The following is a 17,445-nucleotide window of genomic DNA, read 5'->3' as shown; positions in this document are numbered from 1 at the left end:
ACCCCTCAGTCTCCTCTTCTCCAAGCTAAAGAGACCCAGCTCCCTCAGCCTCTCCTCATAAGGGAGATGTTCCACTCCCTTAATCATCTTTGTGGCTCTGCGCTGGACTCCTTCCAGCAATTCCCTGTCCTTCTTGAACAGAGGGACCCAGAACTGGACGCAATATTCCAGATGCGGCCTCACCAAGGCTGAGTAGAGGGGGAGGAGAACCTCTCTTGACCTACTAACCACTCCCTTTCTAATGCACCCTAAGATGCCATTTGCCTTCTTGGCCACAAGAGCACGTTGCTGGCTCATGGTCATCCTCCTATCCACCAGGACCCCCAGGTCCCTTTCCCCTTCACTACTTTCCAGCAGGTCAACCCCCAACCTGTACTGGTACATGGGGTTGTTCTTCCCCAGATGCAAGACTCTACACTTGCCCTTGTTAAATTTCATCAAGTTTCTCCCCGCCCAACTCTCCAGCCTGTCCAGGTCTCGCTGAATGGCAGCACAGTCCTCTGGTGTGTCAGCCACTCCTCCCAGTTTTGTGTCATCAGCAAACTTGCTGAGGGTGCACTCAGTTCCCTCATCCAGGTCATTGATGAAAATATTAAACAGCACCGGTCCCAGCACCGACCCCTGAGGGACTCCACCAGTCACAGACCTCCAGCTAGATTCTGCGCCATTGACCACAACTCTCTGCCTTCTTCCTTTCAACCAGTTCTCGATCCACCTCAGTACTTGATCGTCAAGCCCACACTTCCTTAGCTTATCTATGAGGATGCTGTGGGAGACAGTATCAAATGCCTTACTGAAATCAAGAAAAACTACATCTACCGCTCTACCATCATCCCTCCACCTAGTCACTTCCTCATAGAAGGCTATAAGGTTGGTCATACATGACTTCCCCCTCATAAAACCATGTTGGCTGTTCTTAATGACCCCCTCATCCTTGATATGCCTAGTGATGGAGTCAAGAATAAGTTGTTCCATCACCTTTCCAGGGATGGAGGTAAGGCTCACCGGTCTATAATTACCCGGGTCCTCCTTCTTGCCCTTCTTATAGACTGGTGTGACCTTTGCCATCCGCCAATCCTCAGGCACCTCGCCCGTTTCCCACGACTTACCAAAGATGATGGAAAGTGGCCTAGCAATGACCTCTGCCAGCTCCCTCAGCACCCGTGGGTGCATTCCATCCGGACCCATCGATTTACAGATGTCCAGATTGCATAACTGATCCGTAACCCAATCCACATCTACCAAAGCAAACTCCTCCTTTGTCCTGACTCCTTCTGGGGCTATAGAAATCCGGGGCCCTTGGGTAGAGTCTGCAGGAGTAAAGACAGAGGCAAAGAAGGCATTCAGCACCTCTGCCTTCTTTATATCCTCTGTCTCCAGGGCACCCACTTTGTTCAGCAGTGGGCCTATATTGCCTCTTGTGTTAGTTTTATTTGCTATGTATTTGAAGAAGCCCTTTCTATTGTCTTTAACCCGACTAGCAAGATTGAGTTCCAAGGAGGCCTTAGCTGTCCTAATTGCCTCCCTACATCCTCTAACAACTGTCCTATATTCCTCCCAAGCGGCCAGCCCCTCCTTCCATAATCCATAGATTCTCCTTTTCCACTTGAGTTTGCCCAGCAGCTCCTTGTTTAACCACGCCGGTCTCCTAGATCCCTTACTTGATTTCCTACTCATTGGGATGCTCCGATCCTGAGCTTGGAAGAAGCGGTCCTTGAATGCTAACCAACTATCTTGAGCCCCTTTACCGCCTAGTACACTTTCCCATGAGACTTCCCTTAGCAGTTGACTGAAGAGGCCAAAGTTGGCCCTTCGGAAATCCAGAACTGTGAGGCTGTTTTCTTCTTTTGTCTGTCTGTGTATCTATTTGTTTATATTAATGGGGCTGCTAGCAATCAACAAGTAAGCTCTGAATTAACATCACCCAAATGGAGGGAAGTTTTGGCTCAGTTTGGAACACTGAAGTGTTTTACGAAGCACAGCATGGGTGTTCCCAGAGGGCAATGCTAGAGTTTCCCTTCTAGTGCTTCTGAATTTCCCTGTGCAGTAACTTACAGAAAGACAATGGCAATACAGCATTTATCCTGAAGATGGGCATCTTTCCAGTGTATCTGGATCATTGAGTGGTATGAGCTACATGGTTGGTTACTTCCTCCCAGTTCATTCTGCATGGGTGTGCTGGAGAGACCTAAAACCTTCCATGGTCCCACAGTACCAACCCAGAGCTAGAAAGCAGGTGCTCTCAAGCGCATGAAGATGGGGTACTTGAAGTGAGATTATAACCTAATGAGGCTATGTAAGGAAATTCTGAAAGAAATTTCTATCTATTTGTTAAATTATGTGCACTTGGTGGAGTTGTTACATTCATAACCATGGTGATTGATAAGGGCACGTTCTACTATGATTATAAATTGTGACCTGAGAGGGCTACAACTCTAATAGCTAAAAGTCAGCCCAAAGTAAGTATACACTGAATTCCATTCAATTAACCCAATATATAAACCTAAAATAACTGCAAGTAAACTAAAATAACTACAAGCAAACAAGTAAATTTTTCCTGGATTTCCTAACATCACTAAAGACAAAACCTGTATATATTAATAGCTGGCACTAAATGTACATTTAAATATAAAGTATAGTTAGTATAATTACATATCTGTGCACACAATTGTATAGTGTAAACATTGCATTAATATTCTTCTTATCTTTAAAATATATGCTATCCACAGAAAGTTTTAGTCACTTGGTGAATGCAAAATAGTGACTGTCTGATGCCCTCCCTTAATGTTTTAAACTAATCCTGTAGCATATCAGTTCTCACTGTTTATTAGTAAATGAAGTGCCATCTGTGTCAGAGACCTATAATGGCTTGGGTTAATGCCATCACCTCTAAGAAGAGCTACCCTCAAAGCCTGCTGGGACATCTTAAAAGGCGGAATGCAACCATAGCAGAGCAATGACACATGAGCAAAATCTTAAGGAGAAATTTGAGTGCTTTAGGAACATTACTTCACACTTTGAGCAGTGTGAAGACTGACTTTGATTGCAAATCTTGATAGTTCTTCTGTTTAACAGAAGAGTTACTATAGTCTGACATATTATTGATATATTGGAGGATGGCAGAAGTATGTTGTCATCAGATTTGAGCGCAATATTACTGCAAACTTTAAGAATGTGTTAAATTTTAAAACATACTCTATTCAAAGGTACCCACAATTGTTTTTCCAAATGTATTTCTGAAAGATTGATTTAAGCAATTTTTTGTGTCTTGAGGCTGAAGGAAGTTTATTGCCATTATCTTTTTCCATTATGATCTTGAAATAATCTGATCTGTATTCAAAGAAATATTCTGAGAGAATTTATTGTGATGAGTTTAAATAATCCCTGTTTAGAGTTTCGCTTTTTCTTTATATATACATTATCACTTATTTTATAGAAGAGAAAAACAGGACATTGTGGTTCTGAAGGGAAACAAAAGGACTTCAGGAAATTGTAACAGATTTACCAATTGGCCAGAGGAGGGAGCGATGCATCCTTTCTGGCTGGTGAGATCAATGCTTCAACCTGAATTGAAATGTAGTAGCTATTTTGGCAGTGTGCTTTTGTGCCATTAAACCTTGATTAATCCAATAAGAAGAACAATAGGTTATATTTTACTCTGTCTGCTTTAAATGAAGACAACCCTTATGTAGTCAGTAGGGACGCTTAAGTATTAAAGGTAGTAAAAATGCAGCACACCCAAGCTCATAGCTAAAAATTTGATAGTGCACTGGGGATTCCTGACTCTCCCTGTGTTGAAGCAAAGCTTAAGAAATGAATTTGCATGCAGTGGAAACTTTATATATTGTGGGTTGTAAATAGTACACCAAGAACATTAATGAGACTTAAAATCAGGCACAAGTACAAAGCAGAAAAAATATCTCCTTTTCTTCAGTTCTATCTTAGCTTCCAGGCAACATAAAGATAATGAGCGAGTTCTGTGAGTATCTATATAGCCAAGGGAGTAATACCGGCATAGTGCTGACAGAAAACCTTTTAAAACTGCTAATCTACTCCTGTTTCTTAATGGATAAAAAGAAAAGCTAGTGGATCAAAATTGCCACACAACCAATTTTGTTGGTTGACAAAATTCACTATTGCCCATTAACACTGCTGATATTTGATCGTAATTAACAAGAGGAAGGCCAAAATTACATTACACAAAAATGGAGGAAATATTATGCCTGTGGAAGGAAAGAGCTGGATGAAAGGGGGAGTGAGGGTAGGATAAAAGAAAAGGAAAACCAGAGCCAGAAAGAGGAAGAGAATCAATCTCCCAAAGTAATTAAATGTTATCTACTATTCTAGTATTTCCTTGGCCGTCATTCCACATATTTTTAAAGAGGCAGAAGACTGAGAATATATTTTTGTTACCTACATATATTAATATCTATGCCTATAGAAGTCAGAACTATGCTAAAGCAATTTTTTTCTGCTGCTAACTACTTTGGGTTCCAAACTACTTTGGTTGCTAGCTACAGTCAGTGCTGTCTGTTCAGGAGCAGAAAAAGCAGCAGAGATCTTGTTTCTATAGTAGAAGTAGGTTGGCTACAGCTAGAATAAGATCCCTGATTTTTTTCTGAAGACATATGTCTAAATGAGACCAGTATAAATGTACTGCAAAACTGATAGACTTGCTGGGAAATGGCACATGCATAAGTAGGCTCAAGAGCTAACCCATTGCTGATAGGAGTTTGGCAGTGATGATACTGGTTTGAGGATCCTGCTCCAAAAGCAGCACTAACCCTGTTGGATGTGTTCTCATGTTTTAATGTTTCAGATGCCACGGCCTCTGCGTGGGCTGTTCTACAGCTTGAGAGCCACCTCATTTACCTCCTTTATTTCATCCTAACATCCTTGTCATCCCCAGATCTCCCTCTCCTCCTTTTCATTTCACCCCATCAGCTGTCCCTAAACCACTGAGCCTGTGCCTAGCACAGGGACAGGTAGCAAAGCTGTCCCCAGGAGACTGCTGCCACTTCACCCACTTGCTACCATATGGCCCTGGTCAATCTCTGATGATAGGCCCACACTAGTAGAACCGACAGCATGTTGGTCTGCTGAAATGCTGTTATGAAATACTATATACACAAGACATGGCACTGACAATGCCTTGGTCCTATGAACTATGTTGACTTAGGTAAAACTGCTTTTTTTTTTTTTTTTTTATTTCTTTTCTTTTTAGCAAGGTACCACTCCAAAGAAAACATTTTGGCTCGTTTTTCTTGTGGTGGCAGAGTTTCATCTTAAATGGTAAAGAGCAAGAGTGTACTTTTAGACCCACTTTGCTCCCTTGTAAGTGTGCTCAAGGGCTGTTTGAACTGATCACAATATAATTGTTTCTCTTTGATCTGACATCAGGGAAGGGAGCTGGAAAAATAATGGTCACATCTGCACACCACTGAGTATGAGAAAAAATGTGGGGTTTATAGGAGGGCTATGAGACACAATGAGAAGCTTGTCCTACTTCAGTGTTCAGTCTCATAGCTCTTTAGACTTAATTTTGAAGTGTTCATTTGCATAATTGCTGAAATACTGCTTCCTTTCTAATCTAATCTAACTAATGCAATAGCTTAAGCTTATGCAGACTGGCTTCTCAGTAGTCCTTGGCCTCACTGTTTTCCTCATCTATGAAACACTGTTGTTAGAGCAAATGGAGAAGTGGCAGCTGTTTGCATCAATAAGGCTAATGAAATGCAGGTATTTCACCAATCTCCACAGCACACAGCAGGCCAAATTTAGCCAAGTGCAGCTTCTAGCAAGTAGCTGAGACATCCAAGGAAGTCTTTTTTTCTGGTGTAAACATGATTGCATTTATACCCAAAGCGTGAGCTGATTGCAAATAAGTGGAGCATGGGTGGATGTAGATTGCTGTAGTAGCAAGTCTTGCACAAATTTAAAATGTGGTCAGTCAATAAAAGTTGACATTAAGAAGTGTATAGAGTCAATATAAGAGCATTGGTAGTGAAAAAAACAGCCACCAGTGAAAGAAATGACGAAGCAACCCATTCCTAACCCTTCACCCAATTTAATTTATACAATCTGCCACAGTCTCAGCTTTAAGCCTGGATTAAAGCCCCAGGTTCAGTGCTGGGATAAACTGAATTCTGTGGGAGTTGTGCCCATTCACACAAACGTAGAGGTTGTTCTTGTAGAATAAAGATGTGCCTTTCTGCTGATAATTTTACCACTTCAATGCCAAGTTACAGTGCAGAGATGCTTGCTTAATATTCCTGCTTCCCTCAGTGTAAAACTGGCACCTCCAAGTGCTCCTCTGCTTTGGCTGGTTTGATGTATCACATCACAAGCTTTCAAAAGAAATAAAGGACTGCCTTCAGCATTTTGCCTGGATCATTTCCCAGTCATACAGTGCTCCTTAGCAGATGGCTACACCATCTCCACTAGAGTCAGCAGCAATTTCCTTCCTGTACCCATAAGTGAGGCTAGCAGAGTTGTAACTATCCTGTGCATCTATCACTGAGATGCTGATGCCAGTGGGAGCCTATGAAGCTGTACAGCTCTGCCTGTGTCAGTCAGGAGTGATGGAGATCAGGGATTAGCATATAGAAGCCAAGCAGTAGCACCAACATTGAGACTCAATCTACTGGAATGATTTAGCTTTGGATGGTTTTATTTAGTTATTTAAAAAGCTTCTCTCACTCAGCCAAGACCATTACCTCCTATGTTCTTTCCTGTGTGGCTTAGGTTTCACGGATTCAGCTTGCACGTTTGTTTTGCCTACATGAGACAGCTGCACTAGTACATTTTTGCCTGGGCTTTTCGTGCTTTCAGTTCAACCTTTTTCTCCTTCACTTGGCAAGTCATTTTGGGAAAGCATATAGATGTAAGGGTGCATTTGCTTGTTTATTTTATGTACATGTCAGAGCACTTATATAATTTTTGAGCATTTACTTGCTCACTGATCCTATAGATGATAACAGCACCTGACATTTCATATTTTCCTGCTAGCTGGGTTTCTGAAAAAACTTTCGAGAGCATTAACATGAAAATGACAAGAGCAATCCCTGTAGTTCCTTTCATTTTCCTCTCTCTGCAGTAAAAGAACACCCTGCACTGCTTTGTTTTTCAGATTGATGGCTTCCTGACACTTCTGTTTGGCCTTGCTAGCATTAATACCCTTACAGTAATCAGTGTGACTCGCTACATCAAGGGCTGCCATCCTGAGAAAGGTAAGGAATAACCTACCAGGAGTAACAGGCAGGCCCAGTTCTGCTCTGTGCCTCGTGTCAATATGTGTTTCTTTCAGTCACAGGCTACATCAAATACAAATTGCCTGCATTGGAAACCAGAACATAATACAGTCATTTACATTACAAATATGTTCGCATTGAATCCTTCAGAATCAACCCCAGTAAGAGCCAAATTACTACTACTACACTTTGGTCACCATGGGCTAAATCCACCCTTGTGCTAAAGGAAACCACACATCCTGCTGACCCTCTGTAGTCTTTAAAATGCGACCTAAGTAACTTCTAAGTGATCATTGTTTGGATCTTACTGTACACAATGAATTTCATTTTCTATAAGATGATGTTTGCGAAGAAGTTTCCACTTGTTGCTAAGATCCTTGTTTTGGGAGGGTGCTACACATACAAACATTTTCAGTCTTCAGGGTATTTTACCACGATTTGTGCACAGTAGGCATCATGGACTGCTTTAGATGGTGCTGGGAACTTTCAGTCTGCATGTCTTCCCTCTAGTTTTTGTAGCAACCTTCCATCCCAACATGCCACTAACCAGTATAACTTTACAGAAATGTTAAGGAACAAAGTGGTAAATGCTTCATCCTTGGCAGTGTTTAAAGCCAAGTTGGACAGAGCCTTGGGCAATACGTTATAGTGTGAGGCATCCCTGCCCATGCCAAGGAGGTTGGAACTAGACAATCTTGAAGTCCTTTCTATCCATAACCATTCTATGATGCATAAGTATTTCACACATAACCAAAGAAATGACCACGATGTATGGCAAGAGTAGGACAGATTAACTATTTTGTACAGAATGATATTCTAGCTTAACCTCAGCCGGCAACTCAGTACCATTCAGCCATTTGCTCACAACACCCACCTCTCCTCCAGTAGGATGAGGACAATCGGAAGAAGGCAAAACTCACGGGTTGAGATTGAACAGTTTAATAATAATAATAATAGGAAAGAGAGAGAGAGCAATAAACCCTAAGAAACACAAGTGAATTGCCATACAATTGCTCAACCACACACTGACCGATGCCCAGCCTATTCCTGAGCAATGATTGGTGGCTACCGGCCAGCTCCCCCAGTTCATATGCTGAGCATGATGTTCTGTGGTATGGAATATCCCCTTTGCATTCAGGTCAGCTGTCCTGGCTGTGTCCCATCCCAAATACTTGTGCACCCCCAGATTACTCACTCACTGGTGGGGTGTGGTGAGGAACACAAAAGGCCTTGAATCTGTGTAAGCCCTGCTCAACAATAATGAAAAGATCCCTTAGTTATCAACACTGTTTCTAGCACAAATTGTAAACATGGACTCATGCTAGCCACTATGAAGAGAATTAATTCCACCCCAGGCAAAACCAGCACAAATGGCTAATGTAGTCTGAGCATCTAGTCTGAGCATCATATTTTATCTTTTCAACAGGCAAAAGAAAATCCTCTGAATTTAAACCTAGTTTGTTTGTTTCTATGTAGAATTTGACATAGAACTGTTTTCTGCTTTTTACAAAATGGAAAAACAGAAGACTGACGTAGAATTTGCTAATTCTGCACTGCACAACAAGCATATTGTCTCCTGCTTTAAAGCCATTCACTTCCAATGTTCACAAATGGGCTTGAGAGCTAGCCTGACAGATGCCTTCAAGTTTAAGCTTTTCTTATGAATATGCTTTATTTAAAATTTTTTTGGTCTTATTTTTAAATGACTGTATTTCGCTTACTAGCTGTTGGTAGAGGAAAGCATTTAGATTTCAGAGATATGTTTGCCTTTCTAAATACTATTTTCTAACCAAACAATGCCATTGCAGGTCACTGCATCAGCAACAGCAGCATGACGGTGTCTCTGGTTCTCATTTGGGTAGCAGCCTTCTTCTGGTCAGGAGCTCCATTACTTGGCTGGGGCAGTTACACAGGTAACAGTTGTAACTATTTGGCACCTATCCACTTAACTAGACAAAGATTCTTACCTTTCTTTCTTGCTGTTTGTGATAGACCGATTATCAGTGGAACTGAGAGAATCATTCATCATGCATGACATATATGCAGAGTGTTGCCTGCTTTGGTATCAGCTATAAAGAGATTTATTTTTTTTCTTTAAAGATATTACAGGAAATACTTGGACCAATTGCATATTACCTGTGGAAAAAAAGAGAGGCCAGAAATATTTGGCATGGTAAAGCTATGAGATAAAGGAAACTATCAAAAGACATCCTTCAAAAACTGTTAAGATCAGGAAACTAGAAAAGAACACAGGTTCTAGCAAGTTAAACTTGAAACTGTAATAAGACAAGTCAGGAAGATCTGGTTGAACTACTTGTTGAAAATACAAAAATTATAACAAAACAGCAGAAGGAAAAGATGTTGGACTGACAGACTTTCTGACAAGTGATTAGGGTGCAAGATAAGGCCATAGCAAAAAAGAAGGTGGGGTGAGGAAGGAAAAATTTTCAATAGTGACCACTGCTGCAATTCTGGTTTACAGAAAATCTGCAGGATTTTCTCTTTATGTCCTCTGGAAGCTGTTTTCATTTTTCAGTCAAAAAGCTTCGGAAACCAGAAACCTGGAATTAAGCCAGATTTTACGTTTATCTTTTTTAATATTGAGGTCGACTGATGAAAAAAACAAAGGAGACGAAAATCTATTTCTGTTACTGAGCACATCCAGACACCTAGAGCTTTTGGTGATAAAAATACCAAGCTCTTTTTGATGAGAATCATAAAAAAGATATTAATCTTTTGCTGCTTTACTTCATCCTGTCTGAATCTATCACCTGTGAGCAATTAAGGGATTCTTTAAGGTTGTGGGTTTTTTTTTTCTTCAGAATTATCCTTGGGTGTCAGTGATTTCTCATATCTCTAGGACTTGTTAATATTCGACTTACGTAATTTTGGTTCATGCTTCATTTATTTGTAATGCCATTTGCTGTGATAGCTGTCTGAAAAAAAAAAAAACCAAACCGTTTTTTCCACTTGAAAAATTAACAGTTCACAATCTATAGAAAACCTCTAATGCTATTGAACCAAAGTTTTCTAACAGGAGACATTTGCAAACACATTAGAGGGTCTAAAGAAGCCATAAATGTATTTAAGCAGAGACTGCACCTTATTCCCACTTCCTTTCCCTGATGCACCTGATCAGCTAGTGTCTTTTGTAAATCCTCCAATATGCCCAATTTCTTTACTAAAAACCTGCAGTTCCTTTGTAGTTGCAGAACTGTATGCTTCCCATTTGATAAAAGGTCTCATATCTTTCTAAGTATTCATAATGTTTCATTTTCCCGTGATCTCACAGATTTCATTGCTTTTTTGTTTCTATTAAAAGCCCTTCAATATTTTTGTTTCCTACATTGCTGTGTAAGTAGTGACTTTTTACATTTGGCATATTGTGTCTTCCCAATTGCTTGTTATGCTATTACAGTGCTCATGTTAAGAAGTTACTATCTAGAAGATTATGACAAGTAAGAGTAGATAACACACAAGTATATCAAACCTACTGAATTATTATCTTCTTTTTTTTTTTCTAGTTATGTGTCACAATTTCGCATCTGGAAACAACAGTTTGTACATTATGTATTTACACCGGAATACTAAACTGGACAGAACAATAATAGGCATTAAAACTTCTTACGGTCATGCTGGTCTTGAAAAATTGTTTCTGGAGGAAATTATGTCACAGCTCATTAAATCATAAAGATCAATTCATTCTTTAGTGCTTAAAGAAGAAAAATACAGCATTTGAACTGATAAATTGATCACTTAAAAGCAGATAAAAGTTCTGAAAATGCTAGCTAACTTATTTTTTACTTTCCAGATCGAATGTATGGCACATGTGAGATAGACTGGGCAAAGGCCAACTTCTCTACGATCTACAAGTCCTACATCATCTCCATTTTCATCTGCTGTTTTTTCCTACCTGTCACAGTCATGGTCTTTTCATATGTGTCAATTATCAATACTGTCAAACTAAGCCATGCATTAACAGGACTGGGTGATCCTACAGACAGACAGAGGAGAGTAGAGCGGGACGTCACCAGGGTGAGTTTGGGTTTCATGTGGGGTGGGATTTCTTTTCAGTGAAATCTATCTTTCCAAACACTGGTCTCAGAAAAGGAAAGGGCAAAAAACCAAAACAGCTGCATTGCATTTCTCTATAACTTCTAGCAACAGAGTCTGAACTCAGTGAAGAATATGAGGTTTGTTGAAAACTTCTGCCCTGTCACTTGGCTCATATTGGTGCTACATCATGTGAAAAATAATCTAAATATAACTGGAGTGAGTTATACAGCACAAAATAAAATTTTTTTGGCGTATTTTTTTTCAGAAGCTTTCAGTTTTAAGTTTTTCAGTCAGAAGCTGCAATACTTCTGAGCACACATAGAAGTTAGAGTGGAGTTTTCAATTTACTTATCATTGACATTAGTCTACCCAAAACCTTCTGAATTCATATAAACAAGCAGGGGACTGTAATTATTTTCATTTCATTAGATGACACATTGCTTAAGCACATCACCATGCCAAAATTTGATATACAGCTTCTACGTCTGCCTGGCTCCATCAAATCCAACCTTTCGCTTTGCCTGTATTCTGCTGCGAGCCATGCATTCAGGACGATCTGATCATTTCCCTTCCAGACAAGTGTCCAAGCTGCTATTCCCAGTGTATCGCTTCCCTGATGTAGTCTTCCAGAACAGATTTAAGACCGTTTTCCTTCTGTTTTTTTAGGTTTCTATTGTGATTTGCACAGCCTTCATTATTGCATGGTCACCATATGCTGTCATCTCTATATGGTCTGCCTACGGTTACCCTGTGCCTAATCTTACCAGCATCCTTGCCAGTTTGTTTGCTAAGTCTGCCAGTTTCTACAATCCCATTATCTACTTTGGAATGAGCTCCAAATTTCGGAGGGACATTTTCATCTTGTTTCATTGTGCCAAGGAAGTCAAGGACCCTGTGAAGCTCAAACGTTACAAAAACCTCAAGCAGAAACAACAAGAGCCCTCTCAGAAAGAAGAGAAGTATGCAGGAGAAGTGTACCCGGCACCAAGCCCTGATTCTGGGGTGGGAAGTCCAACCAACACCCCACCTCCAGCAAACAGGGAGGTGGATATTGGTATTTTCGATACATCATCCAATAACCCTGATATTGAATGTGATAGACTGTAAGTTTTGCAGCCACTTCACACACACATCCACTTTATGTTCAGGAATTTTATGTTCAGATCCGTACTAGAGTGATTTCCTAATTCCCAGTCTGTCTGCTTCTTGCGATAGCACTGATGACTATACAACTCAAGCAAATCAGACAGTAAAGTGATATTTTCCTTCTATGTAGGTACAAAATGCCATGAAGCACATTGCAATGTGCTGCAGCATACTTAGTGCCAGGAACGTCTGATTTTCTCAAGCATGCAGGAAAAGGAAAAAAGGAAAATTGACTTGCAGAAATCAGGCATAAGTGAGCAAAAATAACTTAAATTGCTACCTAAATATGAAAACTATCTTGTTGGTCTGCAGTATTATTTCTATCTTCCCTGGCCTTCCCAGTGAGCATGGCCTGGCTGTAGCATTCAGAGCCAGGAATACTGGCCTTTAATTTTTACTGATCTGTCTCCAAAGTGGCTGTTTTTTTACCAGACTATTAAGGTGGAGCAAGAGATGTTGTACAAGCAATGAAACTGAAAATCACATGAAGTTTTTAAGAGTACTGCTGAAGTATGGCACCAGGGCTGTTTGCAAAATATAATCCAACACCTCACTGCTACTTCTAAAGAAAGATTTTGTACCTTCCTGTGTGTAAAAAATGACTTTTAGGTAAATGTAACTAACTGACAATTAACAATACTGATTTAAATAGCTAAGATGTAGGCTTAAACCTGTAGCAAGTCTATCTAATTGCCAATTATTCCACCAAGTTTATTTTACAGAATCAAAGTGAGGTGGTGTATCTTCATAATTCCCCATTTTGGAAATTAACTGCATACTCAGGAAACTTCTGTAAAAATATCTCTGCTTTAGCTGTGGAAATTGTGGATTCATTTAGTGCTGTTTGCAAGTTAAACAAGGGAAAAAAGTAGGAAAACAAAACCACAAAAAGAAAAACAACAAACAAACCAACAACATTAGTTGCTAACCTCACTGATATTTATGAGTTCCTGGAATCTCCCTGTCTGAGTGTGCTAAAACATTGGGGTTTTTTGCAAAAGTATGTTTTTCCAGATGTGTCTCTTGGGAAAGTTACAAAGAGTCCACCTTCATTTCCCCCATTACTCTGTTTTAAGAAAATCACCTGTGTTTTGAAGTTAAAAACAAATAAATTTTTTAAGCAACAGTGGGGAACTGTGTTTTCTTTCTTGGCCACAGATCTGAACTACAAGAGTATTAATTTTTGTGGATAATTTTAAGATATGGGTGTTATTTCATTACCATAAATAATTAAAAGCAAATAAGTAAACAGTTTGCTTTCAGATAAAAGTGCATGCTGTAGCTCAGAAATATATCAAATCATTTAGTGCAAAATCCTGTCACAGACGGATGAAGCCAGGCTTGCCTAGCCAAAGCTAATGCCCAGTTTTGAAAGCTCCTGTGTGAAGTACAAAATGTTGACTATTGCTAGTATCCAAATGGTCTCTTATCATGAGGTAGGAGAACAATATTTATTAAGATCTTTCTCCCATTGGCACAGAAATTCTGTCACATAGGCGTCTTCCATCTCTCTTGCTCAGCCTTAGATAATTACTATGAGATTTCAATTGTTGGGGTTGGTTTTGTGTATGACACACTAAAACTAAGTAGCATCATCTGGCAGAAGGCAGTAGGCCAGGCAATTTTACCACTTCCAAAGGATGCTGCCAGCATTTGCTGACTTGTTTCAGCAGGATCTCAGATAGAGGTTAGCCCTCTTTTACCCTAGATGCAAGAAACCAATCCAAAGAAACCTTGCTAGTGTTCATTATCCATTTCTGTATTCACAGCCCTGCTGGCGTCATTAAAGCACTCCAGAAAAAATGATGCACCTGAGTTCTGTAACTCTGCAGAAAGCTTAAAGCCCTTAGGCCACCATTTAAAATATGCCATTAGCTATTCTACATATTCATTTCCAAACATTTCCCAACTGTTTTGGTTAGCTATTGATTAGTACACTTAGCAAGTGGGTTCTTAATGGCTATGCAATTCACGTATTTACAAGTGTATAAAAATCTCTTCAGCTCTTACTTGATTATTTCTCATTACCGATATTATTAATAATTATCAGTATTATACCATAATCACTGCAGTTATTAATACTCACATGTACAACTTGGCTGTGCAGGTGGATTAGTACCATCCCTGTCACTGAAACCCACTTTCACTTGGGCTACGCAGTGTGAACAATCATGTTAACCCAGGATTACTTCTGTTCGATTTCCACATTTGAAAATAGCCACCTCTGGTTTTGGGGAAAGGGGAAGTTATAGTAATCAATCATTCACTCATTTATGCCAAGAAAACCTTTTGGTCCCACATTTCTCCTCCTGGCATATTTGCCAAGCTGCAAATTTTTTAGGGTGTCAACACATTGAAATACATAATTTGACTTTTCTAATAGTAACATGAATAACTTGAGTGTGTAGTTAGAGGGAGTGGGACAGCTTCTGCAGTCCAGTCCCTGTTCTCGGTGCTATTATGCCTTTTTATCTTATGACTCATGTAAAAGTATTTCTTGCAGCAAAGACCAGAAAACAAGAAATCCTCCTCCACACCCCTCAAGACAGTGATTCTATCACAGTGTGAACTACTCAGGCTTGCACCACCTTGCAGGCTCTCTTCACCCCTGTTCATTCTATTCATCCTTCATTTTTTGCTACACAGACTGACAGGATAAGAACAATGCGAAGTGTACCCATGCAAGCACGGCCTATGGTTTGGCATTTTCCTCAGGAGAGAGAGATGAAGACAAAATCCCTTCCCTAGGGTAAGGCTGAGCCTTGTTCTCCTGCTTCTCTGGTGAATGCTCTCACCCCAAGCAATAATGAAAAATGTGGGTAATGCTACCAGGTCTGTGTTTTCAACTATCCTGGAGATAAGCCAGCCTGGCAAGCCGCGCTCTCACACAATGATATTCATATCATACAATGTTCATACAGAGAAATGGGAAAAACTTAGCGAACTCAGGGCATGCTTCATACCACTGGTAAACTGCTGTATCAAATGAACAAAACTAACTTTTCTGAGAACAAGCTATCCAATCCCTGGGATAACATGTGAATATACATGGATTTAAAGTGAATGGAAGAATGGGCTTTAGCTCATCCTTCACTGATACTGTGTTACCTGACAATCCATCCCTCAGCTTCCTTTGCTAAAAAGCATTCAAGTACAGCATGTATCCTATCAGAAAAAAAAATGGTCCTGGTCAAATGACCAATTCAAGAATTGGAAGGTTTAATTCCAGACTCCAGAGATGACACCCATATCTCCCCAAAGTTTGGAGGAGCTATTACCAGACCATTCCCCATCCTTGCAACCATGGCAAGTGGAAACACTCACTTACAGAAAGCTGATACACCTTATTCTTTGAAAGATGCTAGACACATTCTTAGAAAGATAGCACACCTTAATGTGATGGCATGGAAAGGGAGTCCAAAGGAGAGAGGGTAGAGCTTTGTGAAAGTCACTGATCACCATCTGACTATGAAAGCACACCACCACCTTGCCAAGTCTAAGAAGACTCAGATCAGCCATGCAACATAAAAAAAGAAAATGTGCTTCCAGGACAGTAAAATTGCTATGTTTTCCTCATATTCCACTTTTTCCTGGGATGACACTATCCGACAGATTCATGTTAGCATCTGCAAGGACCAGAGGTGTGGCACAGTATATTTGCCCTGGGGGTGCAGGTTAGACCTGTATCTGGGGAGCTGTTGCTTATTAGGTGAGCTACGATACTGCTTGAACTGGCTATCTTTTCTCTGGGAGACGTATGTCACTGCTAGACCTTGGCTAAATTCATAAGAAGTTCTTCAGCATTTCAGCTTCTGAAAGAAGTCAGAGCTTTTACAAGAGGTAGAGCACATGGCTTCAGAAAGTGTGGGGAAAAAGGTAACTCTCAGGGGGCTGTGAGGAAAGACCAAGCTAGCGCTAGGATAACTAGTCAGGTACAGCTGCAAATAAGGGAGCCAAAAACATCACAACTTACAGCTGATAAGAGCAAAGTTTTATCAGCTTCTGGGCTGCTACAGTATTTAGCAGACTTGAGTCTTCCTCAAATTAGTTTAGACATCCTGTTTGCTTATGCTCCGCTCACTGGTTCTGTGTAATGGTTGCTGGTGTCCACCCGCATCCCTCTTGATTTACTATGATTTACAGCATCCCAGTTTCACATTTCCAATCTAACAGAAATTTAGTTGCATTTTTGCATCCTGTTTTATTACCACATCCCATATTATACCCAATACGCAGTGCTGGTAGGTGCTTTGGCAAGGGATAAGGAAGAGCGCAGCCAAAAGCCAGGAAGTTAGCACAGGTCAACAACATCAAAACACTTTCTAATAAGAATTCTTACTGTGAAGCAGGCACAATTTTTCACAATTTCTTTTCCTCATGCAACCTACTATTAATAAGGAGCATCACTACGGAATAGTGAAACCTGGAGAGTTCACAGAATTAACCTGTTCTGCCCATAAAGAGCCCTTTAAGCATTACCACACTAGCAGCAAAAAATAGGTCTAGCACATGTATCAGAAAAGCCACTACCAAGAGCAATCTCTCTAAAGTCTTTCTCCAAACTTAACATGCATCTGGGGCCATTCCCCCTTTACAACCGTATGCAAGATAAATTTCAGTTACATTGCCACGATCTATACCAGGATGATACTTCTGGCCTCATAAAATTATATTCTACAATTAAGACTCACTCAGTGAATCTGCTCAATAACCTAAAGACTCTTCTCTGATGCCTCCATCTGCAAAATCTGGAATTGTACTTCACCCAGCAAGTTCAGTTGCAGTTCAGTGGGCACAGTCAGGGCCTGAACTGGTGCTCAACATATGGTCTCTCAGATGTAGATTCCAAAGGTTTTTAACAAAGATGACATGCCTCAGCTGCCCCTAATCCTGGAGAATCTGGTTGCTTTCTGAATAGCAGAACAAATTTCTGACATGTAAAAGTTACGTTTATCTTATTTCTTAATATGGGATCTTGCATGGTGAGTAAAGT

The 17,445-nt window shown here is 40.2% G+C and overlaps 1 protein-coding gene across 1 annotated transcript in view; it reads left to right on the top strand.

Annotated features, from left to right (window-relative positions):
- Nucleotides 1–12,413, top strand: part of LOC136014265 (opsin-5-like) — a 33,981-nt gene extending 21,568 nt beyond the window's left edge. Inside the window, exons 3-6 of the mRNA XM_065679059.1 lie at nucleotides 7,130–7,229; nucleotides 9,059–9,163; nucleotides 11,062–11,285; nucleotides 11,973–12,413. Coding sequence (XP_065535131.1) covers nucleotides 7,130–7,229; nucleotides 9,059–9,163; nucleotides 11,062–11,285; nucleotides 11,973–12,413 — 870 coding nt within the window. The remainder of the gene's footprint in view (nucleotides 1–7,129; nucleotides 7,230–9,058; nucleotides 9,164–11,061; nucleotides 11,286–11,972) is intronic.
- Nucleotides 12,414–17,445: the final 5,032 nt, after the last annotated feature.

This window comes from Lathamus discolor, chromosome 5 (assembly GCF_037157495.1).
Source record: "Lathamus discolor isolate bLatDis1 chromosome 5, bLatDis1.hap1, whole genome shotgun sequence".
Classification (NCBI taxonomy): Eukaryota; Metazoa; Chordata; class Aves; order Psittaciformes; family Psittacidae; genus Lathamus; species Lathamus discolor.
This window is presented reverse-complemented; position numbering and strand designations above follow the sequence as displayed.